This window comes from Hyaena hyaena, unplaced genomic scaffold, assembly GCF_003009895.1.
Source record: "Hyaena hyaena isolate Hyena2069 unplaced genomic scaffold, ASM300989v1 scaffold_280, whole genome shotgun sequence".
In the NCBI taxonomy this organism is placed as follows: domain Eukaryota; kingdom Metazoa; phylum Chordata; class Mammalia; order Carnivora; family Hyaenidae; genus Hyaena; species Hyaena hyaena.
In genome coordinates this window covers 893,617-911,037 of record NW_024080912.1, presented here as the reverse complement: position 1 = coordinate 911,037, position 17,421 = coordinate 893,617, and the positions used below count along the sequence as shown (strand labels likewise).

The window sequence follows — 17,421 nt, the reverse complement described above, 5'->3', positions numbered from 1 at the left end:
TAGTCAGGACCCCCAGGACCGTGACCCCTTCCTCCGCCTCGCCCCCAGAGCCCCCATTTCCCCAAGTTCCCAAAGCACTCAGAGCCTCTCTGCATCCCAGGGGCCCCCAGGACAGCCTCTTGCTGGAGCCTCTGGGACAGCTCCTCCATTGCAGATCACCCCCCCCACTGCCTTCAAGGGACCTTGGGAGGGGGGACTGGACCCCAGGATGTGCCTCAGGGGTGCAAGCAGCAAGGTTCTACCTCTGAGACCCCGAAACTCCCAGGCTGAGAGAGACATATTAATGAATTCCTGATCAGGATACATGGGCGATGTGGGGGTCTTTGGGGAGAGGAGAAGACTCGGGAGACCTCTCCTCATTCCCTCGGGGGTCCCAGGCAGCACCGGGGGTTCGGCCTCAGGAGGGGACCTCCAGGAAGAGGTCAGGGGTCGCGCTGGGGGAGAGCAGGCAGAGGAGGGGGAAGGGACAAAGTTTGAAAGTGCCCTTCCAACTCTTGCAGGGAAAGTTTGCCCAGGGGCCCCAAGGACTGAGAAGAGGTAGAGGCGCGGGGGGCCCGATGGCGGGATGACCCCCGAGAGGTGACCGGACCCTGGGGGAGCGACCCCTCCCCCCTGTCCCGGCTCGGCCCGGCTGGGAGTCGCCCGGCTTGGGGCAGCGTGTGTTAGTTGGGGCCGCTTTCCAGCCGCTCCGCCGGGCCGGGGGGCACCGCCGCGGGCCGGGAGCGGGGTCCCTGGTAGCCCCAGGGGGGAGCTTTGATACGGGGGGTTTCCCGCACTTGGACCCCAAGGCCCCGCAGGGCCAGCCCCCCGCAAAGGGGAATTGTGCAGGCGCCCCAGCCGTCCTCGGCGCCGTTTGGGGCGCGTGGCAGGCGCGGGGGGCGGTGGCCGGGCCGGCGGGTCGCCCGGCGGGGGAGCCCAGGGAGCCGGGCAGCGGTCCCGGGCGGCGGCGGGGAGCGGGGAGGCCCGGGCCGGGGGGAAAGGGCGGATTTGCCCGGCGGAAGAAACACAGATGGCGGCGGCGCAGCGCCATTCCGGGCCGGGAGCAGGCAGCCAGCAGCCCTGTCCTCACCGCGGTCCGCCCGCCGCCGCTAAATACCCGGATGCGCCGCCCGAGCGCCAGACGCGGAGCTGGGAAAAGGGAGGCAGAGGAGGCGGAGGCGGAGGCAGAGCGCGAGCCAGAGACCGAGCCCGAGCCAGAGGCCGGCGCCGAGACCGACCGACCGGCAGACCGGCGTGGCTGGGCCACGCACGCCCGGCCCAGCGAGTCTTCCCGCGACCCGAGCCAGGTCCCGGCGAGCCGGGGCCCCGGACTGGCCGGGGAGTCAGGAGCGCCAGAGCAGATCCCGAGTAAGGCTTTCCTCGGCCTCCACCGAGGGCTGGCCCTTTTGAAGGCGCCTCCTTCGACAGCGGGACCAGACAGGCCACCATGACCGAGAACTCCACGTCCGCCCCCGCGGCCAAGCCCAAGCGGGCCAAGGCCTCCAAGAAGTCCACAGACCACCCCAAGTATTCAGATATGATCGTGGCTGCCATCCAGGCGGAGAAGAACCGCGCTGGCTCTTCGCGCCAGTCCATCCAGAAGTACATCAAGAGCCACTACAAGGTGGGTGAGAATGCCGACTCGCAGATCAAGTTGTCCATCAAGCGCCTGGTCACCACCGGGGTCCTCAAGCAGACCAAAGGGGTGGGTGCCTCGGGGTCCTTCCGGCTGGCCAAGAGCGATGAGCCCAAGAGGTCAGTAGCCTTCAAGAAGACGAAGAAGGAAGTCAAGAAGGTGGCGACGCCAAAGAAGGCGGCCAAGCCCAGGAAGGCTGCCTCCAAGGCTCCAAGCAAGAAGCCCAAGGCCACCCCAGTCAAGAAGGCCAAGAAGAAGCCGGCTGCCACGCCCAAGAAAGCCAAAAAACCCAAGACTGTCAAAGCCAAGCCAGTCAAAGCATCAAAGCCTAAGAAGGCCAAGCCAGTGAAGCCCAAAGCCAAGTCCAGTGCCAAGAGGGCCGGCAAGAAGAAGTGACCATGAGGCTTTTCTTGTGGACCCTCCTGCCTGTCTCCTGTTTTCTGTAAATACTTCGCTCCTTTCTTTTCTCTTGATCTTCTCACCTGCGTCCTCTGCCCCTTTCTGCTCTGACTTTCTAAGAGACAGTTTTGGATTCTTCAGACCTTAGGGAATGGTTCGTTTTTCCCTCACCAATCGCACAAAGACCGCAACAACAAATCTCATCTCCTAGTGATGAGAACGTACTTATGTTTTTGTTTCGTTGACTTGTTATTAACCTGCTTAATGGGGTTGGGGATTGGGATGGGTTTGTGTGTTTTGTTTGGATGGTTTGTTCACTCTGAAGGTAAAGGGGCGGGGTAGAATGGACAAGGCAGCTTGTTCTGAGATGAGGGGGAGCCGAGAAATTAGAAGGTTTGTAGGAGTATCTAAGGTGAGCCAGCCCTCTAGGTTGCTCACGCCTGTGAGTGTCAGGATCTTGGTGGGAGAGAGGAGGGGCGGCAGCAGCTGGATGGCAAAGGAGGAAGGGGGGGAACCCTCTCTGGGCTGACTTCCACCTTCTAGTAGTGAGCAGTGGGGGGTCCAAATCCAGTTTCCTTCTCACTGTTGGTCTGGCCCTGTGGCCTCCCTATTGTCCTAGGGAAGGGAAGGGGGGATGACAGCTGGTCTGAGAAACTATGGCTTCTCTCAGTTAGCTGGAAACTAGCCATTGGGGGGTCTTTGTGGCTTCAGAGAGTCTCCTGTTAAATGGGAGTGGAAACTTTAGGGGAAGGGTGGGGACTCAGTCAGCCAAGTGCCTCAGTGTGCCCTGGTAAAACTTGGGTTTTTCCACACAATTGGATTGTATCATAGGAGGACTTTTTTTTTTTTTTTTTCCTTTTCCCCTGGTTTTTTGGTTCCTCCTAAGAGGTGGTTTTGCTTGGTGGCCTGTTGGGGCTCCAACCCTGCCACCCGCCACTTAAAAACCTCCCTGACCTCTTTACTTTTTGAGTCTTTTCTAAGTAGTTGTAGATGAGGGAGGGAGGGAGTGGGGGGGGGAGTGGACAGTAAGACATACTGCAGTCGATTTTGAATTGCTAAGTAGCTTCACAGAGCTAGGTCTGTGTGTCTGTGTGTATATGTGTATATATACATATCTAGGGCTAGTACTTACGTTTCACACCCGGGAGCTGGGAGAAAAAAACCTGTACAGTCTTCTTTTATTTTTAATAAAATAGGAAAACGTGCCCTTGCGCGTGGTCAAACCCCCCTCCCCCTCCCTTTTTTAAACAAGTGTTATTTGTGCCGGGAAGAATTTGCTGTCTTTGTAATTTTAAAACTTTAAAATAAAATTGAAAACTGAAAAGTCCTCATTGGTGCGCTTTTCCTCATTTTTGAAGCTGGAGGCGACTGCGGAGCCTCGGGCGGCCGAGCAGGGGTGAAGTCTGGGGACGTTTGCACCTGAGACTGGGGGAGGTCTCCAAGAGTTCGACGGGAATCTGGGAACGGGACTGCAAAGTACAGAGCGTGTCTCAGCCTGCCTTTGGGATCCCGAGCGTACCCGCCTTGCCTCCAAGCGGCGGGAGCGTAGGCAGGGAATGGGGTAGGGGTCCGGTGGGCTGGGCCCTGACGCGCCACCCTCCGTGGAGTCGCCTCCCCTTCCCCCACACGGGAGCGCTCCGGTCTCAACTTACACATCAATCCACTTTCATCCTCCGCGGATCCCGCCAGGCCCCGCCCACCCGTCCCCCCCGGCCCGTCTGCCCGCCCCCTTAACAGCCCTCTTGCTCCGATTGGTGGTTGTGGCCCGGCCCCCGGCCACGTGACCAGGCGGCGGCCGCTAGGCGCACGGCCCCGTGGCGCCTGGCGTGCTCGCGTGAAGCAGGCGAGATGTGGGCTAGTCGCGTCCTCCGCACCGGTCTCTTCGCAGCCCCCCGCGGCTGCCGCGCCCAGTCGGCGCTGACCCAGCTGCGCGGCGTCCTGGAAGAGGAGCTGGAAGCGATCCGCGGGGCTGGCACCTGGAAGAGCGAGCGGGTCATCACCTCCCGTCAGGGGCCGCGCATCCACGTGGACGGTGTCTCCGGAGGTAACTCCCCCTCCTGCGAGTCCTCGGACCTGGCTGGGTGTTCGAAGGCCCTTCCGAGGCCACCGCTGGACTGGAGGGCCTTGAAGGCAGTGGGCGGGTGGGAGGGTTTGCACACGTCGCCACCGGCGCCTTTCCTATCAGGCTGACTCCACGACTTCCGGTGCTGTTGATCTAGTTAAACGTGTTTACGCGGAGGGAGGTGATTTGCCTTCCAGCACCTTTTTGACTCAGACGGTAGGACTGGAGTGAGACCCAGTGCTGTGAGAACGTGGGAGAAAACGAGAGACACTTAGCTGGTTCCCACCTGGCTGCTTCGAAGAAGGGAGGTGGGAAGGCGGGGCCAGAAGCCTTCCGTTTCTGGAGCTGCTGCTTTGTGCCCTCCTCTACCGACTTGCTGCAACCCTCGACACAGAGAGATAACGAATCCCGCTTAACAGACAAAGAAGCTGAAGCTCAGAGATGTGAAACCGCTCGCCCAAAAGCCCTTGCTGGCTGCAGGCAGAGCTGGGCTTTGGTCCAGGTCGTCTGGTACATTGGAGCTGGAAGGTCACCTAATGGGTCAGAGAAGCCAGCCTCCTGACCACAGTCACAGCGAGCAAGGGGCCTGAGGGCTGCTGCAGGAGCCAGCCACGCATTAGTCCACCGGGACTTCTTCCTTTCCTTTTTTAAGTTTATTTGTTTTGAGAGAGCGAGCTCGAGTAGGGGAGGGGCAGAAAGAGGGAGGGAGAGCGTCCCAGCCGGTGCAGGGCTCAATCCCACGGACCGTGAGATGGTGACCTGAGCCAAAGTCGAGAGTCTAACCAGTGCTCACTATCCACCTTGCCTGTGCCAGGGCCCAGGTGGGTGCTGGTGATAAATAATTGCCCAAGCCTGCCTTCTGCTCAGGAAATTGGCCTGGGTCCTGAGTGCTTTTCTACTCATTTGGAAACGGAGGTCCCCCAAAGATCTCTGCCTTCCGCCCCAGGGGAAGCTTGGGGCAGGCCAAAAAAATGGGAAATTAGGAGGCACAGGTTCTCATCTTGCTTTTGTCTCTCCCAAGCTGAGTGAAGCTGGCCCTCTACGGGCCTCAGGGTCCCCCTCGTGTCAGCTGTGTTCACTTTGGGGTTTATAATTCAGTTGATGTCTCAGAGACCCCCCGACACACACACGCTTTAGGCATGTGATTCTGTACCAGGCAGCAATGTCAACTTGTGGAGTCAGGTCCACAGTGGGCACCTGACCAGCCCTCTTTTACCCCCGGGGTAACCAAGGCCTAGATGAGGGGGTTGCTGGTAGTCTTCAGGGACAGGAGAAGCCTGCGAGGTAGGGCTGCCTTCCTCCTTGGGTGGCATGTGATTCAGAACCAGTTTCCTTACACCTTCAAGGCAGCACTCTGAGAGCCCTTTCCTAACCCTCCTTCTTCTGTAGCTATTGGCTTCGGTACTTCCTAGGGGCCCTCAGTTCCTCCCCCTGGCCTCTGCCCCGCGGTGGATCATAACTGTGTGGTTGTTGCTGCCTCAAGGGTGAATCCGAGTTCATTTCCTGAGTCCCCAGGGCCTGGCACTGACCATTGCCAAGCCCTTTCTTGCCCTGAGCTGCTGTGTCCATACCAACCCCTTTCCCCCCCCCCCCCCCCAGGGATCCTTAACTTCTGTGCAAACAACTACCTGGGGCTGAGCAGCCACCCCGAGGTCATCCAGGCAGGCCTGCAGGCCCTGGAGGAGTTTGGAGCCGGCCTTAGCTCTACCCGCTTCATCTGCGGGACCCAGGTACACAGGGGCTGTTGTGAGGGTTGGGAGGGGGTACCTTGTCCCCAGCGTTGGGCGCTGACCCCAGCTGTCTGCTTCCCGCAGTCAGCAGGGCCAGTTTAGCCAGCTCAGCTCATCCCAGGGCCCTGGGTCCACTCTTCACCCAGTCCTGCACACCGGGAAGAGCCGGGTTCACGCTTCTGTTTTGTTGCAGAGGAAACTTGACCTCTCTGAGCATCCCTTTACCCACCTGAGTGTAAAAATGCTTAGAACAGGTCCTGGCAGGTACTAATGTTCTTAAACATTGATTATTTTATTTTGTAAATGTTACAAAATAAACATATATAAATGTGAAACTGTGCTCGCTCTGGGCCAGGGACTGTATTAAGAGCATTACAGATGTTAACTCATTAATACTACTGACAATCCTAAGTGACAGGTGATATTTTAAAAACATTTTTTTCAATATTTAATTTATTTCTGAGAGAGAGAAGAGACAGCGCGAGCAGGGGAGGGTCAGAGAGAGAGGGAGACACAGAATCCGAAACAGGCTCCAGGCTCTGAGCTGTCAGCACAGAGTCCAACATGGGGCTTGAACCCACGAGCCGCGAGATCAAGACCTGAGCCAAAGTTGGACGCTTAACTGACTGAGGCACCCAGGCGCCCCTGTTATAACGGGATGTTAACCCAGGTGGCTTGGCTCAGGAGTCCATGCTCCTGACTACTTGTGGTTCTCATTATCCATCGCCTCAGAAAGGGGAGGGTGAAATGAACATCAGAGGCAGAACTCCTGCCTCCCAGCTGGGGCACTTTGCAACAAAACCCTCACCCAGACTGGACAGCTTTCAAATAAGAAAATTGGAGGCCCAAGTGAACCTTTTTTTTTTTTTAATATTTTTATTTATTTCTAGGAAAGAGAGACAGCGTGAAGAGGGGAGGGTCAGGGAGAGAAGGAGACACAGACTCGGAAATAGGCTCCAGGCTCCGAGCTGGCAGTCAGCACAGAGCCCGACGCGGGGCTCGAACCCACGAACCGCGAGATCATGACCTAAGCGAAAGTCGGACGCTTAACCGACTAAGCCACCCAGGCGCCCCCCAAGTGAACCTATCTAATCCTTTTCATGAAGCAACCAAAAAAGGCACTTAGTTTGAGGTTAGGAAGACTCTTCCCTTGCCAGCATCACCCATAATCCCACACAAGACCCCCCATTACAAAGATCCAACCAGGAAGGGACACCCAGAGAGCCCCTGAGTCCTCAGTGAGAACTGTCTGCCAGATTCCTGTTGGCTCGGGGGGGGAGGGGGGGTGGCCTCGCGGTGAAGGGAGAGGCCAAGGCTGCGGGCCTCCTGTGAGGAGCCTGTGGCCCTCTGAGCCTCCGTGCCCAGAACCTGTGGCCCCACAGCCATGAACACCTGTTGCACTCTGTTTCTTTAGAGCATCCACAAGGATCTAGAAGCAAAGATAGCCCGCTTCCACCAGCGGGAGGATGCCATCCTCTACCCTAGCTGTTTTGATGCCAACGCCGGCCTCTTTGAGGTGCGCGGGGGCCACAGGCGGGAGTTGGTGAGGACCGCTAGGCTGGGGAAGGCTTGGGAGCGGGCAGGCAGGAGCCCCCAGCGGGATGCCAGCGCCGTGCCTAGCGGCTCCAGTGCCCGTTGCTTACAGAGGTTAAGGTCGGGCCAGGTAGGTGCTCTAGGAGGGGTCCTGGGGCCTGCAAGGGCCAGCTTCAAAGGCACTGGGGGGTGCAGGGGGGATAACCTACATCCGTGGGGAGGCCGGGGCTAGCAGGGGCCAGGGACTCGCCTGCTCTCACTGGAGCGGGGCCCCGGTCCGGCTCAGTCCTGGGGCCCCGGGGACCCAGATAGAGGCAGATAGGGGCTCCTCGCCTCCCTGTCCAGAGGAATGCCCTGGGTGGCAGTGAAATTTTGACTCAAGTAGACATGGGGAGGGAGAGCCCTTGGGTGGCTGGCCGATGATGGCTCTACTCCAGCTGCCTTCTTCCAGGCCCTGCTGACCCCCCAGGATGCGGTCCTGTCGGACGAGCTGAACCACGCCTCCATTATCGATGGCATCCGTCTGTGCAAGGCCTATAAGTACCGCTACCGCCACCTGGACATGGCTGATTTGGAGGCCAAGCTGAAGGAGGCCCAGGTGGGATGCAGCCCGGGGGGCCGGGGCGAGGCCCAGGGGTAACAGAGGTGAGAACGGGGGCTCTCGCCCAGCTCTGCAGTCTCCCCGTAGGTGACTTAAGCAAGGCCGAGAGGAGCCAACTCTGTGCTCAGAGCCTGAAGCGGCCCGGAGAGTGGGTGGCTTGGCACAGCTTGAGATACTAGCCAGCGTCCTCCCCACAGCAATATCGACTGCGCCTGGTGGCCACCGACGGGGCCTTTTCCATGGATGGTGACATCGCACCCCTGCAAGAGATCTGCCGCCTCGCCTCTCGATACGGTGCCCTGGTCTTTGTGGACGAATGCCACGCTACCGGCTTCCTGGGGGCCACAGGACGGTGGGAGCATACTTGGGTCAGGCCGCTAAGGGCGGGAGGGAAAGCAGGAAGCCGGCCCCTAGGGCCAAGTGATCCCCGGGCACTTGGGCAGCCAGTGGTGGCAGTGGGAGCTTCCCTTGCAGGGGCACGGATGAGCTGCTGGGTGTGATGGACCAGGTCACCATCATCAACTCCACGCTGGGCAAGGCACTGGGCGGAGCCTCAGGTACCTGGGAGGTTGTGCCCCTGAGCTCCCCTTATCCACATGCAGAGCCCTGCAGGGGTCTCAGGGAGGGTGGGGAGGGGAGACCCGGGGCCGTATGGAAGGGAGCAGTGTGGACCAGCCTCTCAGAAGGGGCTTAGGGTCGTCTCTGGCACGTGGCCTCTGACTCGCACCTCCTCCTCTGCCCTCATCCTCAGGGGGCTACACAACGGGACCAGGGCCCCTGGTGTCCTTGCTGCGGCAGCGCGCCCGGCCCTACCTCTTCTCCAACAGCCTGCCCCCTGCTGTCGTTGGCTGCGCCTCCAAGGCCCTGGACCTGCTCATGGAGAGCAATGCCATTGTCCAGTCCATGGCAGCCAAGACCCAGCGGTAAGGTCCCCAGCAGGGGTGGGGCAGGCTGGGGCCGGGGAGCTGGTGACGGCCTGCCCCTGTCGTGTCCCCAGAAGACTGCACCAGGACTCAGCCCCTTTAGCCAAGAGCCGCCGGCCCGCCCGCCCCCCTCCTGGGTCTTTGCCTTTTCCTTCCATTGCCTGGCACATTTCTTGAACAATCCTGGGTCTCCCCTGTCCTGTACAATCCTGTCATCATGCCCTCCGCTTCGGTCTGCCTGTTTCTCTGCCCGCCTCCCTATTTGCCTCTCTGGGTCTGCATCTGCCTCTCTCGGTCCACCCTGCAGACGCGGGCACAGATCTTGGATCACGTGCCGACAGGAGTGGCTGTGAATGCCCCACAGCCCCCTGGCTACCTGTGACACCCGGCTGTGCCCACAGTTTCCGTAGAAAGATGGAGGCTGCTGGCTTCACCATCTTGGGAGCCAATCACCCCATCTGCCCCGTGATGCTGGGCGATGCCCGGCTGGCTTCGTGCATGGCAGATGAGATGCTGAAGAGAGGTAAGGAAACTGAGACGAGAGGAGTGGTCATGGGTCCTAAGAGAAGAGAGAAAGGGACCCCTGTACGGTGAATGCTCCCGCATACCTTCGCCCTGCCCGCCACTTGGAACCAGCCCTCTGTCCAAGCTGAAAATCCCAGGCCATGAGGCTGTTGCATGTCTGCGAGACCCTGATCACCTCCCTTGCCCTCTGTGACCGTCATCAAGAAAGTAGGGGGGCGCCTGGGTGGCTTAGTCGGTTAAGCGTCCGACTTTCGCTTAGGTCATGATCTCGCGGTTCGTGGGTTCGAGCCCCGCGTCGGGCTCTGTGCTGACTGCCAGCTAAGAGCCTGGAGCCTATTTCAGAGTCTGTGTCTCCCTCTCTCTCTGACCCTCCCCTGCTCACGCTGTCTCTCTCTCTCTCCTAGAAAGAAATAAAACTATTTAAAAAAAAAAAAAGAAAGTAGGGACCGTGTGTCATGGCCCTCCGAGTCTTTTTGGCTCTGACGAGCCCCGGGTCGACCCCTTCTACCTTACCAGGCATCTTTGTCATCGGGTTCAGCTATCCAGTGGTCCCCAAGGGCAAGGCACGGATCCGGGTGCAGATCTCCGCAGTGCACAGCGAGGAAGACATCGACCGCTGTGTGGAGGCCTTCGCGGAGGTGGGGCGGCTGCACGGGGCACTCCCCTGACCCGGGTGGTGACGGCCACAGCCACGGTCCCCCTCCCTCCACATTGACAGAAGGGGGCTTTGGTCACTTCAGGCCAGAGGCTCCGAACCCTGTCCATGTACGAGGGCTGGGCTGGGGCAAGGCCTGCGCCGGTGATCTTGAGTGTCAAAAAACAGTGTGGAACAGAAAACAGCTTCTCAACTATAGAAAACAAACAGGGTTAATGGAGGGAAAGTTGGCAGTGGGATGGGTTAAATGGGTAAAGGATATTAAGGAGACACTTGTGATAGAGTGATGGGTATTGTATGTAAATAATGAATCACTAAATTCTACGCCTGAAACTATTAATTCGACTATGTTAGCTATCTAGAATTTAAATAAGAACTTGAAAAAACTGAAAGAAAAAAAAAACAGTGTGGAAATGGGCTGGCATGTTGGTGTGCTTTATTCTCTCTGAGCGGGCCCAGTCCTAGGACCAGGTGAAGAATCAGGCAGGAGCTGGGGTTCTGAGGGCAGGCTCCTGGGTAGGTCTCCGAGCTGGCCACCTACCCCAAGTTAAGATGAGGCCCAGGAAGCCGGGGTCATACGGGCAGGGGCCACCATGTGGCACCATTGGATTCCATGCTGCTGTAAAGGCTAGCGGAGCCCCAGCCCTACAGGCTGTTTGCCGCCCCGCCCACCCCACTTACTCTGCAGCCTCCAGAGTCTGGCCCTGGCGAACACCTCGTTTTCTGCTCCCTGTCCAAAGGATGGCTTACAGCAGCCCAGATAAGGAGGGGCGGGGCACCTGGGCACCCAAAACCATGGGTGGAAGGAGAGACAGAAGATTCAGGGCCCAAAGGAAAGAATTTGGGTCACTGTAGAAAAGGCCCCTGATAGTCTGGAACCGCTAGCCCTCTTTGCCCCTGACTCTGTAGCCTTCTGCTAGCCTCTCACCAGTGTATGCCTCAGCTTCCGCGTACCAAGAGTGGTTGTGAATCGAGAGCTAGGGGTCCTTGCCCAGCGCTCTTTCCAAGGACTACTGGCCTGCTGATGAGCCAGCAGGGGGCGCAGCGAACCCAGGCTCCGGTTGCTGTCGCCCCGCCCCTGCCACAATCCAGAGCTTGGACTCAAATTGGGCAGCCCGTCCGCCAAGGCTCTGCCGATTTGCTGCTGCCAGGGCTCCATCCACCTTTGTCCCCAACAAAGGGCTCACTGCTCCCCTAGTGGACATGATGACAACCCCCTTCCCACAGTCGCTGTCCCTGGTCCTTGCCTCTCCATTGCGCTCTCCAGCCGGCCTTATGGGCGCGGCCTGGGGGCGCCGGGGAAGACGGGCGCTGATTCACCGCAGCTCCAGCCTCGGCGGCGTGGTGTGGCCTCGGAGAGCTCATACCTCGCTGCGGGTAGGGCAGGGAGGATGAAAAGGACCTTCTTCGTTAACAACAGGGAACTAAGGCCACCTCTCTGTCCCCTCGCACCTCCAGCCCAGCCCTTAGCATGGATGTCAGAATGGACGATCTGGGGGTTGCTGCGGCCCCTTAACCCTGGGATCCTGGGAATCCTAGCTTGTGGAATCGGGAGCTCCAGGTGCTGGGAGAGCGCAGTGCAGGTCAGAGGACTGTTGCGGCCACGTCAGCAGCTGGAATATTTGCGAGCCGCTGCCACAGGGTACCTGGCGCGGGCGCACAGCTGCAGCCGCGAGCGCACACGGCGTGGCACTGGCACCAGCCCCGGGCCCAAGCCAGCAGCTTGATGTGCGCGATCTGTGTAGCCCGGCGTATGAGACCCGGTGGCCACAAGCAGCCACGGGGCAACGCGTTCCGGCAGTAGGTATGGCGTATCCGGCGAGGCCAGAACACGGGGCCCAGGCGCACCCGCCGGTGGCGCAGAGCGCGCACCGCCTCTTCAGGGGCTCCTGGGCGCCCCCGCTGGCATTGCGCTCCAAGGCGGCCGGCGTAGGCAGCACCCTAAGCCATTTGGCCGAAGTAACGCGCCCTGCCATTAGCTAGCGGCTCGGGGTGCCGCTCGCGTCCGCCGCCATCTGGAAGGGCCGGTAGGCAGCACCAGCAGGCGCAGCAGCAGCACCTCCGGGCTCACGGGTTAATGGCCCAATGCCAGCGACAGGCGGCGCAGGGCCCGATCAGCCGCACTTCTGCCTCCTGAGGGTGGGGGAGCCTGAGAGACCACTCGCACGGCGCGCCGTGCGCGTCCTCTGCGTCGGGCTCCGGGTTCAAGGCTCCCGCCGCCTGCTGGAGCAAGGAGAGAGGTGGCGCCCCGGATGCGCGCGGGGCTCGCCCATGACGTCGCGTTCTTCCTGCCTGCCCCATGGCCCGCCCTGTGGGGTGACCGCGGTCCTCCCGCCCTCCCTCCGGCTCTGCTATCAGCGGCTCAGCCTTGTCCTGCCGGGACAGAGGCCGCCCGTCCAGAGCCCTGCCCTGGGCCAGGGGGAGCCTTTCGGGCTGGAGGCTCCTAAGCGGACGGAAGGTAGTCTTGAGGCTTTTAGGGTTCAGGGTGGTTCTAGACCTCTGACAGTCAAGGATTCTAAAACTTGGGCACACTGAGGCTAGAATCTTACAATTCTGCCTTTCAGTGATCATAACCTACGCTTTTTAAACACATTTTAATTAAAAAAACTTTTTAAAAATGTTTTATTTATTCTTGAGAGAGAGAACATGCGCACGCACACAGGGGAGGAGCAGAGAGAGGGAGACACAGGATCCGAAGCAGGCTCCAGGCTCTGAGCTGTCAGCGTAGAGCCTGACGTGGCCCTTGAACCCACTAACCATGAGAGCATGACTGGAGCCAAAGTCATGAACGAACTGAGCCACCCAGCTGCCGCTTTTTGTTGTTAAAATTTTAGGGGCACCTGGGTGGCTCAGTGGGTTAAGCCTCCGGCTGCAGCTCAGGTCATGATCTCACAGTTCGTGGGTTCGAGCCCCGCGTTGGGCTCTGTGCTGACAGCTCAGAGCCTGGAGCCTGCTTTGGATTCTGTGTCTCCCTCTCTCTCTGACCCTCCCCTGTTCATGCTGTCTCTCTCTCTCTCTCTCTCAGAAATAAATAAAAAAAAATTTAAAAATTCTAAGATTTTAAAGTGTATTTATTTATTGAGAGACCAGAGGAGGGGCAGAGAGAGAAAGCGAGAGAGAATGTCACTGTGGAGCCCAGGCTCGAATCCACAAACTGTGAGATCATGACCTGAGCCGAAATTATCAGTCAGATTCTTAACCACCTGAGCCACCCAGGCGCCCCACATTCTACACTTCTAATTCCTTAATTCAATTCCACTAGCTCTGAATTCCAGACAGTGTAGGCATGATTCCTAATATCTTCTGGTTAGTGGACATCTGCTTCCAAAGATTCGAGGATGCTCTGCATCTGGGGTGAGTGGCATCAGGTTTCAAGAAACTCCTCTGAGCACAGGTGAAAATCCCAGGGGTGTGGGAGGAACTAGCCTGAAGAGTCTCCCCACCTCCCTGCACTTCTTGGGCCTTGAATGCAAGCGCTGATGCCATCAGGGCCCCCTCTGTTTTCTGTCCGCTTTCACAGACTTCCCACTGGCATCCCCCTCAACCCCCCAGCTTCCAGAAAACATTCAGTCCCTGCCGCCTCTTCTCTCCCTTAACTTATTAAACATAAACTTATTATAGAAATATAAACTTATTGCAGACTGTCTTCGGCCCCCACTACACGTGTCCAGTTTTACCAACAACCTTGTCGTGAAATCCAGTGTACGTCTTCCCTCCAAGGGGCCAGTCTCTTTAACCCCCTGGGAGCATTTGGCCATGTGACCTACTCGTCCGGGAGTCCCAGGCACAACCTCATGCACGACTGTATGAGCCAGTCATTTACCAGGACCAACAAACCTCTCTGGCTTTTGCCCAGACAAGAGGCTCCTAATGGGCTGGTCATTAAATCGCTCCCCTTCTGTCCTTTTCACCCCAGGCCATAATAAATGAATTATAAACTAGATGGGCAGATATGTCCCTGATCTGAAAGTTCCATCAGGTCCTCATTGCCCTCAGGCTACAGCCAAACTCTTTGGATGGGCCGCAAAACCCTCCATCTCCAGCCAGGTTGAATCTCTGGGATAAGCTTAGGAATGCTGATGGGCCCCAGGATTCTAAGGGCCTGGGGGAGGCGTCCTATCTGGTCTCCAGAAGAGAGACTCAATAGTCTGGTTTCCTAGTCTAGGACACCCCATTCAAGGTGAGGAATCCTTTCTGGGCTTGGGTTAGAGTTCTACTTGGAGCAGAGAGAGGGAAGATGGAGAGTGAGTCGTTAGGCAGGAGGTGGGAGTATCAGAAATGAATGGGCTGGGCCCTGGGCACGGAGGGGTTAACTCCAGAGTGAATCGCAGAGAATCGATGGGTTACTCGCTGCAGAAAGAGGCAGAAGCAACGCAGAGAGGCTGAAAAGAACCGGGCAGAAGAGCATGCCACCTGGGGGAAATCAGTGACTGAGGAGGAGGAGCAGGAGGAGTGGGGGGAGGAGGAGGAGGCAGCTGCGGCTAGTGGCTACTCCAGAGGGAGTGCTCAAGTCTGGCTCAGCAGAGGAGGTGCCTTAAAGGAGAAGAGGGAGCAGCCCGAGGCAGACCTGCACCTGCTGGGAGGCGCCAAGGGGCAGCCACTGAGCCAAGAGGCAGCCTCCGCCTGACCCATTCACCCAGGATCAAGCAGGGCCCAGTGCCCAGAACAGAGGTGGGTGTTGCCCATTCTGAGCTTCACGGGGGCTTGCTGCATGCTGGGGGCTGGGGGCACAGGTATTGCCTTTCTTCCCTCCTCCCTGCCCCCCCCCCATGCCCTTAATGTGTCCCACCAGCCAGGAGGTCCCAGGCACCAGGGGGATCCACAGGTAGCCGCCGACGTGGGCCATGGTGTGGAGAAAGGGTGAGGGCCGACACAGCGTGCATAAAAGCTTGCACAGTGTCAGAGGCACCACCTGCGACAGGCTGTCGGGTGGGGACTCCAGCCTGGGAGTCAAGGTCCCCACGATGGCAGCAGCCCTGATATCTGCCACGCAAAGTGCGACAGTGGCCTCCCATGTCCCCTCTCTGAGCCTCAGTTTCCTCTCCTGCACAATGGGGGCAGTGACCTATATGGTTTTCCCAGCTGTGCCACTGTGGGGCTCTCACTAAACTGGACCTTACAATGACTCCGGGATAGCACCCATGTTTCGCTGACTTTGACCCATGGCTAAGAGTCTTCCTGAGCTTCCAATCCCCACGGAGAAGGAAGGTAGTAGATACATGAGCAACTTGGGTTGGAGGTGCCCCTCCCCCATCCGCCATGTCCTCACCCCATTCTGCCTGGGGGTGTCCGCCTAATTACCTTTCATGCCCTGAGCTATGGGGGTGATCCCGAGGAAGCTGAGAAACCCACCTCAGACACCTACATGGACTGTGTCAGGCTTGCACCGTGGCTCTGTCTCCCCACTCCCACCCCCATCCGCCATGAGCTTCCCACCCCCCCCCCCCGGGGGGACCTGGCTAGGGGCCTGGACCGAGACCCCCTGGGGTCAAGTGACCAGAGCTGTGGGCTCCTGTCTGAGCACGCCAGCTTCTTCTCCGCAGGTGTCCATCGGATGGAGAGATGTCGGATGCGCAGAACATTTCACTAGACAGCCCGGGGAGCGTGGGGGCTGTGGCAGTGCCTGTGGTCTTTGCCACCATCTTCCTGCTGGGCACGGTGGGCAATGGGCTGGTCCTGGCCGTGCTGCTGCAGCCCAGCCCCAGCGCCTGGCAGGAGCCGGGCAGCACTACGGACCTGTTCATCCTCAACCTAGCAGTGGCCGACCTCTGCTTCATCCTGTGCTGCGTGCCTTTCCAGGCCGCCATCTACACGCTGGACGCCTGGCTCTTCGGGGCGCTCGTCTGTAAGGCCGTGCACCTGTTCATCTACCTCACCATGTATGCCAGCAGCTTCACGCTGGCCGCCGTCTCGGTGGACAGGTGCGCTGTATCTGGGACCCGGCTTGGGTGGGCTGGGGAGGGCAGACCTGGACAGTTCCCTTAGGAAGGAGAGAACAGGGACCAAAAACGGAAGATGGGAGGGAGAGAAGGATCAGCTCTCTGATCCTCCCCCCGCCCCCCCCAACCAGTCTCCGAAGGCCTAGAGAGCGTGCTTGAGGGCACCATCCTGCCCTCCCCGTAACTCCACTGTGAGCTTCCAGAGGACATCCCTGCGTCCTACCTGCCGGCACGGAGCCTGGCACGTAGCAGGTGCTGTCTCCACGTGCCAGGAATGGCCGCAAGAACACACGAATGGATTCATCAGCTATTTCACTACCGCCCACACCCGGCCACGGGGTGTGGTCATACCTGCTTTCGTGGTTCGAAACTTGGGCTCACTCTCTAGCTGACGACCTTGGGCAAGTCCCTTCCCTCCGAGCCTCCAAGCTAACCTTGCGGGGTGCCAGGCACTGTGGCGTGGGGGGGTCCCTTCACCGTCGCAGCCCACGCTACGAGGCCGGTTGCGCCATCGCTCCGCTGTCCCGGCTGTCGTGGACGCGGAAAGCCAGGCCGCCGGCCCATAGGTGTGGGGCGAGGGCGGGGGTGGAGGGGGGGCGGGCGGGGAGCGGGTCCGGGCCGCCCGCCCCGCTGACCCGGAGCCCGCCCGCAGGTACCTGGCCGTGCGGCACCCGCTGCGCTCGCGGGCCCTGCGCACACCGCGCAACGCCCGCGCCGCCGTGGGGCTCGTCTGGCTGCTGGCTGCCCTCTTCTCGGCGCCCTACCTCAGCTACTATGGCACCGTGCGCTACGGCGCGCTGGAGCTCTGCGTGCCCGCCTGGGAGGACGCGCGCCGGCGCGCGCTCGACGTGGCCACCTTCGCCGCCGGCTACCTGCTGCCCGTGGCCGTGGTGAGCCTGGCCTACGCGCGCACGCTGCGCTCCCTGTGGGCGGCCGTGGGCCCCGCGGGCGCGGCGGCGGCGGAGGCCCGGCGCAGAGCCACGGGCCGCGCGGGGCGAACCATGCTGGCGGTGGCCGCGCTCTACGCGCTCTGCTGGGGCCCGCACCACGCGCTCATCCTCTGCTTCTGGTTCGGCCGCTTCGCCTTCAGCCCGGCCACCTACGCCTGCCGCCTGGCCTCGCACTGCCTCGCCTACGCCAACTCCTGCCTCAACCCGCTCGTCTACGCGCTCGCCTCGCGCCACTTCCGCGCGCGCTTCCGCCGCCTGTGGCCCTGCGGCCGCCGCCGCCGCCGCCCCCGCGCCCGCTGCGCCCCGGGCGCCCGCCGCGCCCACCGCCGCGTCCGCCCTGCCGCCGCCGCGGGCCCTGCCGGCTGCCCCGGGGACGCCCGGCCTCGCGGGAGGCTGGCGGCGGGCGGAGGCCCGGGCGGGGGTCCCGGGGAGGAGCCCGCCCGCGCCGGAGAGGCTGGACCGGCCCCGTCTGCCCCGGGACCGGAATAA

At 60.2% G+C, this 17,421-nt stretch overlaps 3 protein-coding genes across 3 annotated transcripts; all 3 read left to right on the top strand.

Annotated features, from left to right (window-relative positions):
- The first annotated feature begins 1,130 nt into the window (after positions 1-1,130).
- LOC120241201 (histone H1.0) lies at positions 1,131-3,341 on the top strand. Its single transcript, XM_039246188.1, has one exon. The coding sequence runs from the start codon at positions 1,427-1,429 to the stop codon at positions 2,009-2,011; it is 585 nt and encodes a 194-aa protein (XP_039102119.1). The 5' UTR covers positions 1,131-1,426; the 3' UTR covers positions 2,012-3,341.
- Positions 3,342-3,813: 472 nt separating this feature from the next.
- GCAT (glycine C-acetyltransferase) lies at positions 3,814-10,448 on the top strand. The gene is made up of 9 exons (XM_039246061.1): positions 3,814-4,058; positions 5,676-5,806; positions 7,221-7,322; positions 7,791-7,937; positions 8,138-8,292; positions 8,415-8,497; positions 8,692-8,863; positions 9,265-9,386; positions 9,905-10,448. Exons 1-9 carry the CDS (start codon positions 3,863-3,865, stop codon positions 10,054-10,056), a joined length of 1,260 nt encoding a protein of 419 aa, XP_039101992.1. The 5' UTR covers positions 3,814-3,862; the 3' UTR covers positions 10,057-10,448.
- Positions 10,449-15,605: 5,157 nt separating this feature from the next.
- On the top strand, positions 15,606-17,421 carry GALR3 (galanin receptor 3). The gene is made up of 2 exons (XM_039246095.1): positions 15,606-15,964; positions 16,635-17,421. The coding sequence occupies exons 1-2, from the start codon at positions 15,606-15,608 to the stop codon at positions 17,419-17,421; spliced, it is 1,146 nt and encodes a 381-aa protein (XP_039102026.1).